Source organism: Triticum urartu, chromosome 2A, assembly GCF_056163025.1.
Source record: "Triticum urartu cultivar PI428250 chromosome 2A, HENAU_Tu73, whole genome shotgun sequence".
Taxonomy (NCBI): domain Eukaryota; kingdom Viridiplantae; phylum Streptophyta; class Magnoliopsida; order Poales; family Poaceae; genus Triticum; species Triticum urartu.
Genome location: NC_141874.1, coordinates 742,934,733 through 742,956,648, shown reverse-complemented (window position 1 = coordinate 742,956,648; position 21,916 = coordinate 742,934,733). Strand labels below are relative to the sequence as shown.

General features: G+C 43.4%; 2 protein-coding genes and 1 pseudogene across 2 annotated transcripts; 2 read left to right on the top strand and 1 right to left on the bottom strand.

The window, feature by feature from the left end:
• The first annotated feature begins 69 nt into the window (after positions 1 to 69).
• Positions 70 to 3,456, top strand: LOC125540266 (uncharacterized; annotated as a pseudogene).
• Positions 3,457 to 5,676: 2,220 nt separating this feature from the next.
• LOC125540265 (uncharacterized) lies at positions 5,677 to 8,569 on the top strand. The gene is made up of 2 exons (XM_048703855.2): positions 5,677 to 5,813; positions 5,905 to 8,569. Exon 2 carries the CDS (start codon positions 6,013 to 6,015, stop codon positions 8,239 to 8,241), a length of 2,229 nt encoding a protein of 742 aa, XP_048559812.1. The 5' UTR covers positions 5,677 to 5,813; positions 5,905 to 6,012; the 3' UTR covers positions 8,242 to 8,569.
• A 1,174-nt stretch (positions 8,570 to 9,743) lies between these two features.
• On the bottom strand, positions 9,744 to 12,823 carry LOC147987554 (thiol protease SEN102-like). Its single transcript, XM_087540372.1, has 6 exons — positions 12,690 to 12,823; positions 11,913 to 12,264; positions 11,270 to 11,638; position 11,077; positions 10,673 to 10,761; positions 9,744 to 10,371 (listed from the first exon to the last, which is right to left on the bottom strand). The coding sequence occupies exons 2-6, from the start codon at positions 12,213 to 12,215 to the stop codon at positions 10,087 to 10,089; spliced, it is 1,047 nt and encodes a 348-aa protein (XP_087396498.1). The 5' UTR covers positions 12,216 to 12,264; positions 12,690 to 12,823; the 3' UTR covers positions 9,744 to 10,086.
• Positions 12,824 to 21,916: the final 9,093 nt, after the last annotated feature.

Here is a 21,916-nt window from a genome sequence, read left to right as displayed (position 1 = left end):
TCTGTGTGCAGCAGTACAATGTGCTGCCCCTTTCTCTGTTTGTTTAGCTAATTGAAGGTAGCGCTTGTAGATTTCGGTTTCTTCCGCTTAAACCTTTTTTTTTTCAGTTTCTCTTGATTACTTCTGAATTCTGGTTTGTTTTACTGTTTGTGCTACTATTGTCTAGGCTAGTTCTAGTTTTTAGCTAGGATTTTGGTCCTCGTGAGGAGGAGAAAGAAAAGGAAATGTTGTGTCAACTTCTGCAGGAAAATATGTGTCAGACATAAACATTGCTTTAAAACATTTATGCTTCTGCCGGGAAACAGGCCGTTGCGGCAGAAACTAGGAAAAGAGCCAGAGGGATGATGGCAAATGAACCTGGGCTGAGCTGGATTGAGTAAAAATGCAATTCATTTGTTGTCTGCAGATGGTGAGTGCCACTCTCACATAGATAGCTGTCATGGCGAGTTGCTTAGACTCAAGGGAAACACGGAATCTGAAAATGAATTGCTGTCAAGTGGCTAAGTTGCCATGAATAGATTTCAGTTAAAGAGCATTTGAGCTGCTTTCCATTGGAGACTGGTGGTCGATAAGGGCCCTGGGTGTGCTGTATTCAGATATAAAATATGATTGGTGCCTGCAGTGCTGGTGGTTGGAAAGGACCGTAATGGTTGAAAGTGTAGTTGCCATGAACAAAACCCAGTTAAAAGTGGATCAATGAGGCCTATATATATTTCTTCCTTTGTTGATGAAAGCATGGCATTTAGACTTTGATTCATTAAGTAATTAGTTCTCTTTAGTTTCAGGACTTATTACAGACTGTATGATTTTACGTGTCCCCGCCAGGGCAACTAATAATTCTGAAGTTTTAATTAGTGAGTTCTTCTAATTGAGTAATCATATCAATGCATCATTGCTCTCTTAATACAGTATGCGTAGTTTGGTTGTGCTCATGTTGCACAGAGGAATAACAGTTTGAGCTATGACTCACGGGTTAATCGCTATCTGATGGATTGCTTAAAAGCTGGAAGGTGACAAGTAAAATTCAAGGAGTCTTGTTGCCAGTTAGAATTTGTACAGTTCCATTGTGACAGGGCAATAAAACTGCCTACTTATCTTGTTTTCATATTTGTATCGATCTTACATAATTCTTTAGCCCTCATTGATGTATCATTAGCTACATATTCACCAGGTGGAGGAATTATGAATTTGATATAGTCCGCATTGAAGTAGCAGGTTATACTTATTTACATGGCGATTATTCTCTAAATGATCTTTGACATTAGTTTCTATTGAACGTTAAGCCAATGCTGACATGTAACTTGCATTACTGAGTTTTGTTGAAATATATTGCAGCAGACTTGTATATGAGCAGCAGACTTGTTGGGTGGGGTTCCAGTGATGCAGCATGCTGTTCCTGGACCGGCGTCTCTTGTGATCTTGGGAGGGTTGTTGGGTTGGACTCTCCAACAAGAGCCTTCATGGCGGCATCTCCCCTGCGATCACCTTGCTTGATGGCCTTGTGACTCTAAACCTCTCTCGCAACTCTCTCCGCGGCCAGCCACCAGAGGGGCTTGGCGGGTTAGCAAGGTTGCGGAAGCTTGACCTCAGTGTGAACATGCTCTTTGGTGTTTTCCCGGTGAGTGAAGGTGGCTACTTGGCGATTGAGGTGGTGAATGTCTCCTTCAACAAATTCACCGGATCTCACCCTGTGTTCCCTGCCGCAATGAACCTGACAGTTCTTGATATTTCTAGCAATGCCTTCTCTGGTGGATTCAACACCATGGGGCTCTGTATTACGCCGGTAAAGGCCCTGCGATTTTCCAGGAATGGGTTCAATGGTGAGATCCTTGCAGGCTTTGGCCGGTGCAGGATGCTCGCTGAGCTGTCTATTGATGGCAGTGGCCTCACTGGGAATTTCCCCAGCGACCTGTACACTTTATCAGAGTTGAGGAGGCTGAGCTTATGGGAAAATCAGCTCTCTGGTAGCCTCAGCGAGCACCTGGGTAACTTCTCTCAGCTTATGCATATCGACCTGTCATATAACATATTCACTGGCATCATCCCTGATGTGTTTGGGGGTTTGAGGAGGCTGGAGTTCTTAAATTTGGCCTCAAATTTGTTCAGCAGCACATTACCTGCTTCCCTGTCGAGCTGCCTAGTGCTGAGGCCTGAGGGTTATCAACCTAAGGAACAACTCGCTGTCGGGTAAGATTGCCATTGACTTTAACTTACTGCCAAGGCTGAACATTCTGGATGTAGGGAGCAACATGCTGAGTGGTGTTGTACCTCCCAGTCTCATGTGGTGCACTGAGTTGAAGACGCCGAACTTTGCAACGAACAAGCTTGAGGGGAAGATACCAGAGAGTTATAAGAATTTGCGGTCCCTGTCGCACCTCTCGCTTGTTGACAATTGCTTCACCAACTTGTCATCGGCATTACGAGTCTTGCAGTACCTGCCCAAACTGACGAGCTTGGTGCTCACCAAAAACTTACGTGGTGGTGAGACCTTGCCAATGGATGGCATCAATGGGTTCAAGAGCATCCAGGTGCTTGTCTTGGCAAACTGTGCGCTCTCTGGCATGATCCCGCCTTGGCTGCAAAGCTTGGAGAGCCTCAGAGTTCTAGACCTTTCATGGAACAAGTTGAACGGAAAGATCCCGCTATGGTTGGGCAATATGAATAGTCTCTTCTATGTCGATCTGTCAAACAACTCATTTAGTGGGGAGCTTCCTGAGAGCTTTACACAGATAAAGAGTTTAATTTCAAGTAATATTTCGAGTGAGCCTGCATCAATAGAGGACTTCCCGTTATTATTCAAGAAGAATTCAGCTGACAAAGGTTTGCAGTACAAACATGTCAGCAGCTTCCCGCCGTCGCTGATCCTCTCCAATAACTTGCTTTTTGGGCCTGTGTTGCGTGGGCTTGGCCATCTTGTGAATCTTCATGTACTGGACTTGAGCTGGAACAACTTCTCAGGGGGCATCCCTGATGAGTTGTCAAACATGTCGAGCCTGGAAGCTCTAAATTTGTCCCACAATGATCTCAGTGGGAGCATACCAGCATCTCTAACAAAGTTGACATTTCTGTCCAAGTTTGATGTCTCTTACAACAAGTTGGCTGGAGATATACCAACAGGGGGCAATTTTCCACATTCGCGAATGAGGACTTTGTGGGCAATTCTGCACTCTGCCTTCTTCGGAATGCCTCCTGCACTGAAGAGGCTCCATTTGTGGAAACTAGAAATGAGCAGCATCGTGGTACGGATACTGAAATGCCTGCGATGACATACATCACCGTGGAAGTGGGATTCACTTTTGGGCTTTTAATGGTCTGGAACGAACTGTTCTTCATAAGGGCTTGGAGGGTTGCGTATTTTCTGACGATTGATAGGTTCTTTGATATGATTTATGTCATGATAGTGGTGAAGGTGAACAAGCTCAGAAGAAAATGGGAGTATAAAGTTCATCCTTAAAGAAAGTCAGACACGGCTGTGTGCAGATGTTATTTACTTCATATGATGTTTCCTTTTCTCAGTTTGTGGTTTCTTCCTTGGTCCTTGCTTCCGCTTCAGGTGTCACTAGGTTGTTTGATTTAGCAGCAGGGCTCCCTGTGATTAGATTTTTAGTTTCCCTTAATGCCGTGGACAATATTGTTTGTGATATGTGTGATATATTAAAATTTAAGAACTGTATGTTGCATGCTAATCTAAAGACTGGTCGCTGTGTGGAGCAGTAAAATCTGCTTTCTCCTTTCTCAGTTTGTTTGGGCATCGATCAAAGATGATTCTCGCACTGTTTTTTCGTTTCCCCCCCTCAAAATCTCTCTTTCCACTTTCTCTTTACTATTCCTGGAATGATTGGCTTCGTTGGCTCCAAGAAACACATGAATCTTTTTTTCTCTCTGTAAAATTGTACAAGCCTTCCTTTACTTTGTTTTTGACTGTTGTCTTGGCTAATACTAGCATTTTTGAAGGTTACCTCATTGTATTTTAGCAAGGCTTTCGCTCCCAGCTTCTCAGAGTCTGCTCATAGAAAGGAGAGAAGTGTGAGCCAATGCTATCGTGTGTCTTGCATCAATGTATCTGTTTGATTCTGTTTCAGTCTGTCTGTGATAAACAACAGAATTTTAGCTACAGTTTTCTCTCTCTATGGAACAGAGACAGCTGAATGCCCCGTGTTGCCCTTTTTTTAGTGTATATATAAGAGAGCTATATATTTGCTTGTCGAATGCTATTATTTTGACAATGGCTTCTTGAGTTGCAGGCTAAGCATTTTCCAGGTGTGCTGGTTGCTTCTATGAAAGATATGAGCTGATGAATATTGAAGATTACAGGGAATGTTCTGATTTAACTAAGGGCATTATGTTGCAGAGTTACCTGTCCCCAATCATGTAAGCCGACTGATGTCTGGATATTCCTTTGTGGGTGGAAGCAACCAGCAAAGAACTTAATAAAATCTGAAGTTCTAACTTAGTGAGTTAATAAAGTGATGTAAGCAGTCAACTAAATAAATCTGAAGTTCTAACTTAGTGAGTTCGTCTAATTGGCTAGCCCTCTCGATCCATCGTTGCTCTCTTAATACAGATTGCTTACTTTGCTTATGCTCATGTTCCACCAAAGGATCATAATTCGCTATGAATCATGGTTTCAGTGGTAGATGATGGATTGCTTAAAAAAGTGAGGTGGTAAGTATACAGTTCTTGTTTTCGTATCATATGGATCTTACATAATACTTTAGCCCCATCCTTGTATCCAGTAGCTATATACAGGAACTTAGAAATTTGATATGACCTGCATTAAAGTAGCAGAATATACTTGTTTACATGACAATGCTAAATTCTCTAAATTTAACTTCGACACTCTGTTCACTGTTTAAATTAGCTAGCTAATGGTGATATTTAACTTACACTATTCATTTTATTGTTCGGCCCAAATAATCCAGGCCTACTCTTACAGTACCTAAATTAGTAGAAGTAGTCAGTCCCTCCTAAAATACTGTAAGATTTAAACTGGGGGCCTGAGCCGATTGTTAGGGAAACACAGGGAGATTACTAGGAAGGGATGACTTGTACTAAAATAATCTAGTTTGACTAAGTTTTTGCAGAGGGGGTGGGGGGTATCTTATTTGTTAATCAAATGAAGACAGGGGCCTGAAGCTGTCATTAAGTAAATAATACGTAGCCCAGGCCATTGACTTCGGGAACAGCATAAAAAAGGTTGGTGTTAAGCAAAGATTGATCTGTTTTCCTTCTTTTGGAATTCTCTTGAGATTGCTATTTATCATCTCCGCATGTTCTTGGTGCTTTAATTCACGCAGCTTTGCAAGAGAGGTGTGAGTTTTGCCTAGAACTCTTTCTGAAGTCCTTCGAAATTGTTCATGCCCTTCAGAAACACTTTCTGCTTCCGCCACAGCCTCTCGCCAAAGATGGGACTTCATGCTCCATGTACTGACGATAGGCAGACCCTCCCAAAGTGATGTAGGACTTGCATTGGGTCGCTGAGTTAATTGTTGGGGAAACTCATGGAAAGTACTAGGAAGGAGTCATTTGTATTAAAATAATGTTGTTTGACTAAGTCAGTTTCTTTGGGGTGGTGGTGCTATTCATATTTTTTTCATGACACGGGGACAGAGAACTGAAGCTGTCTTTATGTGAAGAACACACTGTCCATTGCCATTGACTTCGAGAACAGCAACCGAGAAAGTTTGTGGTTAAGCTTCAAACTGAACTATTTTTGGCCATCACTTTTGTTCCAGTTAGAGCTCCCAGAGGACCAGACCACCTTCTTGGTTTATGTTCTTTTATCAGGCTTTCTGGACAAGGATACCTCCAAGGTAACAGGTTTTTCCTTTCCTTATTTTGGAGTGCTCTCACAATTGCTATTTGTCATCTTTGTGAATTCTTGATGCTTAAATTATCATGCAGTTTCGCAATAAAGGTGTGAGTTTAGCCTGGGATTCTTTTCCAAGTCCTTCCAAATTCTTCATGCCATTCAGAATCATTTTCTAGTTTCGCCACCACCTCTCGCTAAAGATGGGAGGCTGCTACTGCTTGTTCCCCTGCTTGCTCATCTGCTTTCTGCTCCACACACATGGCAGCCACTCCCTGAACCAGACATGCAACTCCACTGACCTGGAGGCGCTTCTCGCTTTTTCCAGTGGCTTGGATAGGAAAGGCAGCAGGCTTGTTGGATGGGGTCCCAACGATGCCGCATGCTGTTCCTGGACCGGCGTCTCTTGTGATCTTGGGAGGGTTGTTGGGTTGGATCTCTCCAACAAGGGCCTTCATGGCGGCATTTCCTCGGCGATCTCCTTGCTTGATGGCCTTGTTACTCTAAACCTCTCCCACAACTCTCTCCGTGGCCAGCCATCAGAGGATCTAGGCCGGTTAGCAAGGATGCGGATTCTCGACCTCAGCATGAACGTGCTCTCCGGCGCGTTCCCGACGAGCGAACATGGCTTCCCGGCAATTGAGGTGGTGAATGTATCCTTCAACCAATTCAAGGGACCGCACCCTGTGTTCCCTGGCGCAATGTATCTGATGGTTCTTGATATCTCGAGCAATGCCTTCTCTGGTGGCATCAACACCACGGCACTCTGTGTTGCGCCGGTCAAGGCCTTGCGGTTTTCTGGGAATGAGTTCACCGGTGAGATCCGCGCAGGGTTCGGCCGGTGCAAGATGCTTACTGAGCTCTCTATTGACAGCAGTGGCCTTACTGGGAAACTCCCCAGGGATCTTTACACGATATCAGAGTTGAGGAGGCTGAGCTTACGAGATAATCAGTTCTCTGGTACTCTCGGTGAGGACCTGGGTAACTTCTCTCAGCTTATGCATATTGATCTGTCATATAACATGTTCTCTGGTGTCATCCCTGATGTGTTTGAAGGTCTGAGGAGGCTGGAGTTCTTAAGCTTGGCCTCAAATTTGTTGACTGGCACATTGCCTGCTTCCCTGTCAAGCTGCAAAATGCTACGAGTGATCAACCTAAGGAACAACTCGCTGTCGGGGAAGATTGCCATTGATTTCCGTTTACTGCCAAGGCTAAACATTCTGGATGCAGGGAGCAACAGGTTGAGTGGTCCTATACCTCGAGATCTCATGTGGTGCACTAAGTTGAGGACACTGAACCTTGGAAGGAACATGCTTGATGGGGAGATACCAGAGAGCTTCAAGAATTTGAGATCCCTGTTGATCCTCTCACTTGGTAGTAATGGCTTCACCAACCTGTCATCGGCATTGCGGGTTTTGCAGCACCTGCCCCAGCTGACGACTTTGGTGCTTACCCGGAGCTTCCGTGGTGGTCAGACAATGCCAATGGACAGCATCAGTGGGTTCAAGAGCTTGCAGGTGCTTGTTCTTGCAAACTGTGCACTCTCAGGCACGATCCAGCCTTGGCTGCAGAACTCAAAAAACCTGAGAGTGCTGGACATTTCGTGGAACAAGTTGAGTGGACCGATCCCACCATGGTTAGGCAATCTGAATAATCTCTTCTATATCGATCTGTCAAGCAACTCGTTTAGTGGGGAGCTTCCTGAGAGCTTTACACAGATGAAGAGTTTAATTTCGAGTGCATATTCAAGTGAGCATGCATCAATAGAAGACCTCCCATTATTCATCAAGAAGAATCCAGCTGGCAACAGTTTGCAGTACAACCGTGTGGTCAGCTTCCCACCATCGCTGATCCTCTCTAATAATTTGCTTGTTGGGCCAGTCTTGCCTGGCCTTGGCCATCTTGTGTATCTTCATGTACTGGACTTGAGCCGGAACAAGTTCTCAGGGGGCATTCCTGATGAGTTGTCAAGCTTGGAAAACTTGGAAGAGCTAAATTTAACCCACAATGATCTCAGTGGGAGCATACCAACATCTCTAACAGAGGTGACATTTCTCTCCAAGTTTGATGTCTCGTACAACAACCTGACTGGAGATATCCCAACAGGGGGCCAATTTTCCACATTCACAAATGAGAGTTTCGTGGGCAATGATGCACTATGCCTCCGTCGGAATGGCCCCTGCTTCGGAAAGGCTACATTTGAAGGAACAGAAAATGATACCATATCCACAATGCCCGCAATGACATACATCATCGCAGAAGCGGGATTCGCTTTCGGGCTTTTGACCGTCTGTAACATACTGTTCTTCGCAAGGGCTTGGAGGGCCGCTTATTTTCTGGCGGTTGACAGGTTCTTTGATATGCTCTACGTCATAATAATGGTGAAGGTGAACAAGCTCAGAAGAAAATGGGAGGATAAAGAGCATCCTTAGGACAAGTCAGGCACGGCTCCTCTCAGGTTCTATCTCAGGAACTTCTGTGCAAATGATCTTTTAACTTAAACCGTCTTCCTTGCTACCACCTGAGGTGTCATTAGGTGGATAGATTCAGTAGCAGGCGTCATATGGTTAGATCTTGAGTTCCTCTTCATGGTGAGGACAATATTGTTTGTGATGCATTGATACAACAAAATTTATGAACTGTATGGTGGATGCTAATCTAAAGACTGCCCACTGTTCTCTGCGTGGAGTTTTACAATCTGCTGTCCCTTCCTCTATTTGTTTGGCAAATTGAAAATGGCGCTCGTAAAATATTTCGGTTTCTTTATGTTAAATCTTTTTTTAGTTTGTCTGTAGTGCTGCTGGTATTTCGGTTTGTTTTACTGTAAGAGCGACTGTTGCTTAGGCTAGTTCTAGTTTTAGCAAGGCTTTTGGTCCTCGTGAGCAGGCAAAAGAAAAGGAAATGTTCTGTCAACTCCTGCAGGAAAATATAGGTGAGGCAGAAACATTACTTTAAAACCTTTATGCTTCTGCTGGAAAACGGGCTGCTGCAGCAGAAACTAGGAAAAGGGCCAGAGGGGCGATGGTTGAAAATGATGAGTGCAACTCCCACATAGATGGCTGTCGTGGCGAGTTGCTTAGACTTAAGGGAAACATGGAATTGCCATATAGTTCTGAAAATGAATTGCTGTCAAGTGGCTAAGTTGCCATAATAGATCTCAGCTAAAGAGCATTTGAGCTGCTTTCAACCGAGGACTGATGGTCGACAAGGACCCTGGGCCTGGGGTGAGCTGTAAAGGACCATAATATGGTTGAAGACGTAGTTGTGAAGATGACTTGCCGCGTTAAATGGCTAAGTTGCCTGTCCAAGTCGAGCCGTTCCAATCATGCAAGCTGCCCGAGGCCTGAATATTTCTTCCTTTTTTGATGAAAGCATTGCATTTAGACTTTGATTCATTAAGTAATTTCCTTTAGCTCCGGAACTTATTACATATGATCTTACATGTCCTCAACTTCAATGGTACCTAAGAGCTTGAAATGCAGTTCTCTTACCATGGTATGTTCTTATCTTTCTAATTTTCATCATGGCTCAATGGTACCTAAGTTGAATATCATCTAATGTTCCATATTTTTCTTCTTTGAATCATTGATATCATTTGAAGATTCTTTTCAGTTAGAAAATTACATAAAATGTGATCTTTAGTATTATATCTCGAACTAAACTCAAAATTTAGTTTAGACCGCCTCTCTGACTCTGTGAACTGTTGCTAAATCCTGACGATATATGATGGCTACATTGCAAAATAGCAAGAATACTACTACCCCACTACTAGCTGCTAATCACTTTCATTTGAATCGTAAGTGTAATTTTTTAAAGTCAAGTCCAATCCAAATGCAAGGCTAAGAATACAATACAAGTGGAAACAGACCCGATCCTGAAAGCTGGGCTACTGAAGCCTACTTAAACTGAACCCATGGGAATATGCATGCAAGAAACAGTACTCCCTCATATCCATATTAATTGTCACTCAAACGGATGTATCTAGCAGCGACAATTAATATGGTCAAAGGGTGTAGCAGAATTGATAAATGTAAATGTTGTCGTCTGGCTATAAGCAACAAGAGCAATGAGCAAGGAGCCTAGTAAGGGTTTTCATTAAGCATGCCAAGAAGGAAGAATATCGACCGAAGCCCTGAGCCACGCTTAACGATCACAATCCATTGTTACTAGTTACTACAGATCATCACATGCACTTTGATGGTAAAATAGACTAGTCTTCGTTATCTGCTCTGAATAAGTTAGACAGATGCTGACCGAAGAAGAGATTCTTACGCTAGCTAGGAGTGCTTAGGGATATCGGTGGGATTGGCTGAGACCTTAGGTCTCCACAACGGAACGATCAGGAAGGTTAGGATGGCGCATAGGCCCTGAGGGCCTCCCCCATCGCGCGCCATGTACATGTACCCTCCATGACCCCATTTGGTGCCCCACGAGTTCTTCAAGATCCAGTATCTTCGTAGGAATGCGTCCGTGCCATAGCCGACCACCAAGACGGTGTGGGTGATGGTGTTGTTGCACGGACCAGTGTACACGCCAATGTCCTCATGTATACCTGGCCAAACCTCGGGCCGGGCTAAGCCCGAGCCAAGAAAACCTGGGCCCGAGCCCGGCCTGGCCCGGCCATTGGGCCTAGTTTTTGGGCCCAAGCCCGGCCCGAACATGCAAAAGCCCATCGGGCCTCGGACCGGGCCCCTTCAGAAAACTGCAAAAATGATGGGCCCGGCCCGGCCAGGCCACCGGGCTCAAAATCTAGGCCCGAGCCCAGCCCGGGAGCAGCGTCGGGCTGGGCCGGGTTGGGCTTTTTTGGGCCAGGTCGGGCCGGGCTGGCCGGGCCGGGCAGCCCATGGCCAGGTCTATCCTCACGTAATAGTGGAAATATATGTCGAGCCCGATTTCCACTATGACGGGCTGGACCGCCACCGCTGCCATCAAGGCCCTCTCGCCGCTATATACTGTTGGGACAAACCTGGTCCGGCGACGAACGCCGAGTAGCCTCAAGCGGCACGACCGTCGGACGAACCTCTTGCTGTCTCTCTCGCTCGAACAGAGATAGAAGAAGAAGTGCTAGACATAGATTTTCAGACGACGTACGCCTCGCTGCACAAACGGCGCCACGCCGACGAACGGCGCAACGGCCGCACGCACGACCTTTCTTTTTCTCTTAACCGGGCACAATACCCCCACATCTACAATGGACTGGATTACATGGCTTAAATAGCCTGACTCACCAGCCACCCCGCAGCCTGAACGCACACATAGCTAACTACCCTGGAGTCTGGAGTCTAACAAACTCTATCCATGCACACACACGGACGCCCACCTCCTAGAATATCTCAACCAGATGCAACCATATCCATCCGATGCATGCACGTAGCTAACAACTCTGGAGTCTAACCAACATACGTGCATGACACACACAACCTAATCAACTGACTCAATCATGATTATCCTAACATATACTACATGGAACCCTTCTATGGAAGCAAAGCGGGAAAGGCCATCCGCCCTCATGTGGCACCGACGCTGAATGCCATCGTACGGGTAAGCCCTGTCTGTCGCTATACGGTTCTTTTTTATGAAATCCAAGGCTCGCCACGACTCGCCACATCTACAACCAAGGTTAGCTTTGTCGCAGTCGACGAGCATCTGCGGCGACAGATCCTCCAGCTTGCCGGTCTTGATAGCAGTTATGCCCTCCACAGCGCCAGCGGCTACGAAGGCCCAACATGCGCCGCAATGCCCTTGATTCTTGACGCTTGTCACCGCGTGGTGGTCCCGCCAATCAACGCGGTCAGGGAGGTCCTCGTTGGTGATTGCGGTATGAGGCTGGTTGTAATGGGGAGTATCATATACTAGTATCATGCATATGATATTAGTCTATGATACTACATCCCTAATGCATAGTATCATATGTTGGTATCACAGAGGACTATTTATTGCCATGCATGACACAAAGTAGCACATCATTTAATATGATACAGTATCATGATATAATACTTAAACCTCTCTTTTTTTATTTAATTCTATGCCACTTCATCAAAATTGCTTAGTTGGCATGCATGATACTACCTATGATACTTCCATTACGGGCAGGCTGAGGCATGTAATCGAAGTGGTACGGGAGGTGGCCCGCCGAGGTGCAATCAGCTTCGACGTTGGGTAGCTCTGCATGGGTCCTGTCGGCGAAAATGTTGAGTCCGAGCTTGGAGCGCGCGTCGCCCCGGTTATTCTCATGAATGAAGCGCACATTCTGTTTGAAGATGCTAAAGCGCATCAACTTCTCATCGGGCTCACGCGCCACCTCATTGAACGCGCACCAGCGCTCATAGAGATCCCATAGTGACTCTTCCGACTCTAGGTCTTGATCGGTGATGCCCATGCTCGTGACTGGCACAACAGTTGCCATCGCGATGGCGGCCACGAGTAGTGCGGCCAGTCACCATGTTTAACCCACCCTGCACGGCCTCAATCAGTTTACTAGTTTATCTAATAGATATTAATTGAGCCGGTAAAAATTCAACTACAGCTTGCTTTGCAGGGTAACGAAAGGGAATTCCCTCCTCGAAACCCCATGGATGCAATCAAATGCCCTATAGGAGAAACAACGCAGGAAACCTCTAAGACAGAATGGTTAATAAGGAGAGAGAAAATAAGTATCTTCGATCACCATTGCTCATATGATTCTACTGATCCCCCAAAACAAGAAATCCACAAAATAAAACAGTGACAGAAAGTAGAAAACCAGCAGGAGGACGGATCCCTCTCATGACTAGGGTACACCTATATAGCAAACTAATACAGACCAACGGTGGCATCCAAACAAGTCTGGAGTCCCAGCCAACAACACACAAAGAATAGCGTCGCGGGGAAGATAGTTTACCGCATTCCTCCTGTTCTTGAGGCATGCTAGCTCCTAGAAGGGGAACCCGTGGTCCATGGCAAATAGCACACGTGGTATCGAAGAGGAGTGCTTTTGGTGGATGCAGTCGGAAGCAACTGCTTTTATAGATTACACAGCACTATTCTTTAGTGTAGAGCACTCCTAAAATCTTGGGTATATATCAAGCTATATCATATCTCAAAGTACTATGCACCATATCTCGAGCTATCATGTACATTAAATAAGGATTTAGATATACCTTCTCCAATGGCATTTCAAATGTATCATATCTTAAGCTATATCATATACATTAAATATTTTTTAGATAATAATTCTCTAAGGGCATTCCTAGTGCTTCATATCTTAACCTATACCATGTACAATGAATGTATATTTAGATACAACTTCTCCAAAGGCACTCCCAATGCATCATATCTTAAGACATATCACATACATTAAATATGTGTTTAGATACAACTTTTCTAAGGGCGGTCCCAACGCTTTGCCTTTGACCATATCTTAGTCATTACGCCTAAGCAAACCAATTATGTAGTGCTCTATTTAATGAGAAAAGAGAGAGATACCATATCTTATTCTAGATATAGTTCTTGGCATAAAAACCAATACAACTTTTACTTTTTGTCTCATAAAACACATTAAATGAGAGGATTTAGATACAATAATAAGATACAATATATTGGAGGGGTTATATCTAAGTTCACATTTAATGCATATGATATACTACCTCCGTCTCGGTGAATAAGTCATTCACGTAGTTCTAGGTCGACGATTTAACTATCTAAATGTGTATTACATGTGACAAAAATATATATTTAAAAACTACATCCGTGTAGAAATCTAGTGATATACTTTTCATGATATATAACACATATTTAATTACTCAAATCGATGACTAAGAACTATGTGAATGACTTATTCACATAGACGGAGGTAGTAGTCTAAGATATAATGCATTGGGAGTCCCCTAAGAACACTCTCAATGCATCATATCTTTAATGTATCATAAGATATAGGACAGCGATATTTGGCAACAGTGTGCCCGATAGAAAATTTACCTTACCTGTCGATCACCTGCCAGCTAACCAGGCCAATCACCCCGCCAGCTAACCAGGCCAATCACCCCGCCAGCTAACCAGGCCGCCCACCCCGCCAGCTAACCAGGCCGATCGCTGTACAAGGCCCAACAGAAAATGCCATCCCCCCACGACGCACTTTCCAGATCGCAACTTTCCGCCACCCCCCTTACCTTCCACGCAAGTATACCCTCTCTCACCCTCCCCACCACCCACACGCCCCTCCCCACCACCAACACGCCCCTCCCCACCACCAACACGCCCCTCCCCTGCACAGCTGCTCAAAATCAACACCAAAGACCTACCCCTCCTCCAGATCTGGATCAAACAAGAGCAGATCATCAAGGGAACGGTGGAAATTACCAGGGATACGGCGAAGAAATCACCAGGCAACATCACCTCACCCTGGTAAGAATCAAAGACTCATCCAAAAATCTCCAAAAAATTGTGCTTAATACAAAGACTTACCCCACCCCCACCAGACCCCCCCTCCCAATCTGTGCAAAAATTACCATCCTTTCAGCACTAGAAAACAGAATAAGCAGACTTCTCTCATAATTTTGCCTATTGCAGTGAGTTACCAATCAACTAAGTGCAAAATTACCAGCCCCCCGTAGTTTTTGTTACCAACTTCATGCAACAAAACAGAGTACCCAAAAAAAAATACCCCATTCCCCTGCTACACTAAACATAGATTTTGTGTTCTACCATGGAAACATAAAGACAAAATAAAAACATCATGGGGACAGGTAAAATTACCAACATTACTGTTTACATATCATCATGGAATGAAAAACCCAGTCTTATACTTTACTATTGAAGTGGGTTTGAAATTTACCAGCATTGGTGCACACATATTACCAGGTCCAGAAAATGCAAATTACCAGGGTTTTTTAGGCATAAAGAATAGTTTACTATTGAAGTGGGTTTGAAACTTACCAGCATTGGTGCACACATATTACCATGTCCATAGGATGCAAATTACTAGGGTTTTTTAGGCAGAAAAGAATGCTTTACTGTTGAAGTTGGTTTGTAAATTACCAGCATTGGTGCACTCATAATACCAGGTTCAGAGTATGCAAATTACCAGGGTTGTTTAGGCAGAAAAGAAAGATACATTCACCGAATCTTCAGAAAACTACCATGATGGAAAACTGTTATTTATCATGTAATATTCCACTAATCTACCAGGCCAAAATGCAGGTGCTCGGGCAATCAGCGCAAACAACAGCTTGCCCAGTGGTGGAACAAGTGCACATAGTGCTGGAACAAATGCAAGCACAGGAGCTGGGAGCCTTGGAGAGCAGACAATAAGCGAACCAGCAACTCCAGAATCTGCTGGGATCGATGCTGATATGGAAGGCAGCAACATGGAGGCATATTCCACACCTAAGCCACCTTTGCAAGGGACAAAATTTGACACCATGGAGAGCGCATGTGACCACTACAGCACCTACGCGCGCAGAACTGGCTTTGCAATTAGGCAGCAATTCAAGAAAGAGAGGGTTGATGGAACTATAAGCAGGGTGCTACTAGTTTGTACAAAATATGGCAAACGACGCAAGGACAGGGATGAGCTGCAAGATGTGGAAAACCCAGCCAGCATTGTCAAGAAGAGGAAAAAAAAGAAAATTGTTAGGACTGAATGTGAAGCGCACATGTACCTATCCCACGATGATGCATGGTGGACTGTTGATCGTTTCGAGGACACCCACAATCACCCCCTGATCAAAAAGCCTTCCCTAACAAAATTCTTATCATCACATCGGTACATTCCGAAGGAGGAGCAGGACTTCTTGAGGGTTCTGCACGGATGCAACATTGAGACTGCGAGGCAGATGCATCTGATGTCATGGTTCTACAGGAGTGCTAAAGACGTACCCTACACGACACAAGACATTGCTAATCAACGAGCTAAGTTCCGCTTAGAGCATCGCCACAAGGACGTTGGGAGCACAATTGCATACTTCCAAGAGATGAGGGCCAAAGATTCATATTTCTACTGGAGAATCAAACTTGATGATGAGGACAGGGTTGAGAACTTGTTCTGGATAGATGGCGCATCACGCAAGGCATATGCAAAGTATAATGACTGTTTGTCGTTTGACACGACATACATGACAAACATGTACAAGATGCCGTGTGCACCATTCATTGGAATTAATAACCATGGTCAATCCATCCAGTTTGGGTCTGGCTTCATTCGAAACGAACTAAAGGAAAACTTTGTATGGCTGTTTAACACATTCCTCCATGCAATGGGTGGTGTTGCCCCTAAAAACATCATCACAGACCAGAACTTTGCAATGAGGAGTGCGATTGACGAGGTTTTCTTGAACATAATACACAGAATTGCCGCTGGCATATAATGAAGAAGGCGAAGGAGAAACTTGGAAAACTTATGGCTGATGATAAACCACTAAACAGAGCGTTCAAAGACTGTGTCGACAACAGCTTGACTGGTACGTACCTAATCTGTTGACCCATTTTAATTACCATGCAGCAAACTTGAGAAGCCATATAAATATATGTGATGCACAAGTTACCATGTGTGGGTCTACACAAGTTACCATGATGTAGTTGGCTATATTACCAGGGGCAGTCACATATGTTGATACCAACTTGTGGTTTGGGAAAGTTACCAGATCTGGAAAAACTGTTCAATAAAATTACCATCTAACAACTAAGAAAAGTTACCAGCATACTTGTACTTTAATTACCAATGATTGTGTATGATATTGTAATTGTCTAATGTTTTGTGTATCACAGAGGAAGAGTTTGAAAACAAATGGTGGGAAATGATGGATGAACATGGCCAGATCAACAACGAACATTTTCAATGGCTGTGGGAAAATAGGAAATGTTGGGCCCAGTGTACTACATGAAGCATTTCTTTCCATTCTTGCAGACAACTTCAAGGAGCGAGGGATTCAATGCTGTGCTCAAGAAGTACGTGAACCCCAACAACTCATTAATTGAATTCGCAACTCAATACACTGCAATCCAGGAGAAAGTAATGGTGGCTGTGACGAAAGAGTAAGTGGACACAATTTACAAAGAGGCAGACATGTATTCATTGAACCCAATCGAGTTACAGATGCGAGGGATATACACACAAAATCTGTTCTCCAAGTTCCAGGTAGAGATGAAGCTAAAGACTGCTTACGGATGCGACACTTTGCAAGATGGAACCTTCAGGATGTGGTCGCTCCGAGGCATACTACCAAAGTATGGGGATAGGGACTACCATGTGCAGGCGAACAAGGATGAAGGGGTATACTCATGCACTTGCTGCAAGTTTGATCGCGATGGGCTATTATGCACACACATACTACGAGTAATGGAACAGATTGGAGTCTACGAGATACCAAGGAGGTATATCCTGGATAGGTGGACATGGGATTCAGAAGAGGATCTTGTTCAGCCTAATTACCAACAGCCAACAGTTAAGAAGGGTATGACAGAGGAAGGAAAAAATATCATGAGATATACATCTATTCTGAATGATTTCAAGGAACAAGCAAAAGACGCTTGCACTACTGATGAAGGGATGGCATTGGCAAGGAAACATATTAATGCTTTCAGAGACGACATGGATGCACTAAAAAAGAGGCAGCTAAAGAAAGCAAGAAAGGAAAAAGATGAGGGGAAAGAAGCACAAATGTTTTCTTCACCACCAGGGACTAGTGCCACTGAAGGTGTCCCAGTAGCGCATCAAGGAAGCATTCCTGTCACGCATGTGTCTGGCAATATTTTCCAGTTCCAGGGCTCACATGCCGAGGGATCCCAATCATCAAACACAAGAGTGATACTAGACCCACCAAAGTCTACTACGAAAGGGCGTCCAAGAGAGAAAAGATTCCAGCACCCATTTGACATTGCAAAGCCAAAAAAAGAGAGGAAGTGTAGAGTTTGCGGGTCGACAGAACAAGATAAACGCAAATGTACCTCACCTATCCCGCACTGAGAAATGCAAGTTAGATGGGCATTGAAATGCAAGTTAGAGATTTTACTTATCAATTTTACCCATTTTATTGTGTAAAACGGTGTCGAGACACCATTTAATGAAAAGTTATCAGCACTGAAACATGTAAGTTATCGTCCAGAATGTAATGGGGATTTTCAGAAATGAGAATGAGATTAGTTATCGTTCTTTGTTTGTGAGCAAAATGTTATGACACAATGAAAAAGAAAGTTATCAGCACCTGTTATAGTATGTTATCATGATTGACTATCATAATTATCAGCAAAAAATGTATAAAAAAGATAGTAATCGGCCCAGAAAAAAATGTATAAAACTATCATCGTTCTTCAACATAAAACTTATATTGGTGCAAATTTCTCACATCAATTACTCGTTATTGAACAAGTGATAGCGCCATTGCGTGCATTTGTTAAGAGGATGGTCCAGCCACATGCTTGTCAATATCTTCCTCAGCGCCGGGATCTGCTCCTTAGTTATTGTCGGGATATTTTTACCATCCCAGAACTCCAAGATCTTGAACGCGAAGAAACCACAATCAGTGCTGTAAGGAAAAAAAATAAAAAATGTGTTAAAAAGCAAAATAAGATAAGCAAAAAGCTGAACAAACTTTTAAAATGCTACACTGCTAAGTTACCGGGTATTTAGTTGAAAAAAAATGATGGAGTGCTAGCCAAAAAAACTAACCCATTGTCCTGTTTGAACACATCGATGTACACAAGATCATAGTCTTGGATCTGCTTACTCGAGTCCTTGTACGCAATCAACCAGGCTTTTTTAATGCCATTCATAAGCTTCGTCGCATGTGTGATGAGCGAAGGGCTATCTTGTGGACGAAGAGAATCAAGAACTTCAAATCGTTTTGCCTTGAGATTAAGGCACAAGACATACCAATGCCCGTCCTTTGGTAGAGGTCCCAACTTTTGCAGTGTTGGAAACAGTAGCTGTTAAAAAAATGTGAACACATGAACACAAGAAGTTATCAATGCATTTACAGTTAAAAAGGCAAAGTTATCAGGACACTGACAACATATGTTACCAGTAGGCATACATGGAAGTTACCACAGAAAGGAAAAATGTGAACACATGAACACAAGAAGTTATCAATGCATTTACAGTTAAAAAGGCAAAGTTATCAGGACACTGACAACATATGTTACCAGTAGGCATAGATGAAAGTTACCACAGAAAAGTAACATAACTAGGTACCAGCTAAAATTCTTTAATGGTACGATGTCTGACAAAACCAAAATAAGAGCCTGATAAAATTGCCTGTTAGACCAACAAAAAACAGCTTGTACGATTTAAAAGAAGAAAAGTATGTAGTTTACGTAAAAAATTGTACCAGATTTTGGTGACTGAGTATGTAGTTTGCATCACGACGGAAATGTTTGATTAGGAACTTGCTCGTCATATCATGTATGAGAAGATATACTGACAGCAACCATGGAAAAATGATCTTCCCTGGGGGTACAGAATGAGAAAGAGTTCGGATGTGGAGCTCTGCAATATTATTCGAAACTTGACCACCTTCTATCACACTATTAGCGAGCTCCTCCAATGTGACCCACCGCCCATCGATGTCAATAACCCTAATACTGAAAAGCAAACAAAGAAAAAAAATAGTATATAAGCAAATGTTTTGCCGGTGAGGGGTTAAAATACTAGAGAAAAGGAAAACAGTAAATGTCATTACTGTTTTATCTTGGAGTCAACTGAATCAGTGGTGTGCTTGATAACTTCTGCGTAAATAACCTCTTCGAGTGCAGATGTTGTGAGGCCACAATATGGAGGCAGAAGGAACTGCGATGGGCGGCTTACCGTAACTTTCCGAATGTAAGATTTAGGAGTCACACTGGCTGAATGATTACCATAGGGAGGTGAATAACTGGTGTAGCAAATTCAGGGCTAGTGGGGTAGTCTAGAAGAAAAGTGAGGGGAGTTATCAGAGTTGGGAATGGTGGAAAGAAATATTATGGGGAAACAAAAAGAAAAGAAGTTATCAGAGTTTAGAACAGTAAATTATCAACATGGAGATAATGATGTTATCAAGGTTGGCAGTAGGAAAGAGTTTGTTAAATAAAATCTTCCTATCAGTACCTTTTACAGAACCATAATTTACTTTTGCTCTAACAGTGGCACGTTCGACTTCTTCAACCCACATAATTACATCGTCGTCTTCAACATCCGCATCATAAACTCGAAATCGACGCTCTTCAAAAAGTTGCGATCAGGTCAGTTTGTGAACTGACAAAAGGAATGTCAAATATGTGGAAAAACAGCTAAAGAATAAAGTGATAGGAAGTACAGAATGATGATATAATTACTGTAGAGAGAAAAAGGGAAGAAAATGAGGGGGGTCAGGATAGTTAAAGGGGCATCATAAAATGTATTAGAATGGTTTGTCTGTGCATGCAGGGAAAGGAAGGGAGGGGTGTATTTACAACATCAATAAAGGAAACAAAAATGGTTGGAGTTATCAGCATGGTGATAGCAGAAGTTATCAGGGTATGATCACAAAAGTTACCATCTTAGTAACTAGTTAGCAAAAAAAATGAGAACATGTAGGTATCTACTTAGAACAAAAAAATACTAGCACAAAATTCGCAAAAAGTTATCATGGTGAAAGTTCCCATACGATAAAATGGTAAGCTGGAAAACAATGTACAAATATCTTTCATGTAGGGCGATGTATTTATCAGTTAAAAGTAGAGCGATACAATTATCAGTCATATGTTAGCATGGTGATAGCATAAGTTACCACACAAAAGGTTGACGTTATCAGCATGGTGATAGCAGAAGTTATCAGGATATGATCACAAATGTTACCATTTAATTAACTAGTTAGCAAATAATTATCAGTCGGATGTTAGTAAAAGTTACCAGGAAAAATGAACAATAATAATCACGTATAATACATCCACACACCAGACAACATAAAAAGTAAAAGAGCGCAAATGTGAAACGAAAACACATAGTTCATTACATAGCACACACGTAAAAGCATAAGTCATTACATGTGAGGGGGGGGGGAGGTTTTCCATACATAGGATAAAAAGAGCATGAATATACACACAAGGATCAAACTAAAAGCATAAAAAAGGTCTTCGAAAAGCAGACATCCATCCCATCACTCTTTTGTGATAAAGCAAAGACACGTATATGCCTTCACTTACCAAGGTCAGCGGGCTCAGATCCTGAAAACGGATTGGAGTCAATATGATTATTTTCTGCATTCTTTAAATCTCGTGGTGCTGTCGCCATATGATCAATTGGGGGTGCTGCTGCTCGGTCTTGGGGAGCATTGTTAACCGTTGGGGCCACTGCTGGTGCTTGAGTTGTCGAAACAACCGCTGGGGGCGGTGTTGGTACTGCAGCTGGAACTGCGGTCGTCGTAATAATATCTGGTCCGGGCGGTGTGGGGCCAAAATCTAGGCCAAGAGAGCAAGATGGTGGGGTGAAATCCCAGTAGGCCCTAACATCTTCTACATCTGCAATAATGCTGAATTCTTGGGCAGTGACTTGGTCATCCCCAGGTTGAGCTTCAACAAACACTGCATCTTCAGTTTCAACTGGTTCTGCCACATGGGATTGGGAAGATTCAACTTGAGCTTGAACAACACATGGTATTTTGACAGAATCTTGGTCATCTTCAGCTAGAACAGTGGTCATTGGAGGAGCAATTCCTTGAACTTGATCAGCAGAAGTTTCAGCTACGGCAGCGCTCGTTGAAGGAGCAATTCCTTGAGGTTGATCAGCAGAAGTTTCAGCTACAACAACGCTCATTGGAGGAGCAATTCCTTTAGGTTGATCAGCAGAAGTTTCAGCTTCAGTGCCAATAACAACATTGGCAATTTCTTCTACCACTTGAGTAATAGTGGCTGCTGCTGCAAGCTCATCCACAGCTCCAAAACCAGCATCTGGTGAATTCCTAGCAGGGGCATTATCTCGCACAACAGTTATTGGAGAACTGACCATGGGGGAGTCTTCAAAATCATCTTTCGCGTCCTTGGGAGCAAAACGAGGAGAAGACCTAGTTGCAACTGCAACTTTAGAAGACTTCGTAACCTTCCTCACAGTAATCTTGGTCTTCTTGCTGCACACAAAGAAAAATAAACATGGACATCACCAGCTTATAAAAACATTAGTCA

Bases quoted from the DNA above. Each gene is read 5' to 3' on its own strand.
- LOC125540265 (XM_048703855.2), top strand. From the start codon at position 6,013: ATGGGAGGCTGCTACTGCTTGTTCCCCTGCTTGCTCATCTGCTTTCTG.
- LOC147987554 (XM_087540372.1), bottom strand. From the start codon at position 12,215: ATGGCAACTGTTGTGCCAGTCACGAGCATGGGCATCACCGATCAAGAC. The intron at 11,639-11,912 runs ATGCCTCAGCCT...CCCCATTACAAC, and splicing joins TCCCGTACCACTTCGATTAC to CAGCCTCATACCGCAATCAC. The intron at 10,372-10,672 runs GTGAGGATAGAC...GCCCGGCCCGAG, and splicing joins ACATATATTTCCACTATTAC to GTTTGGCCAGGTATACATGA.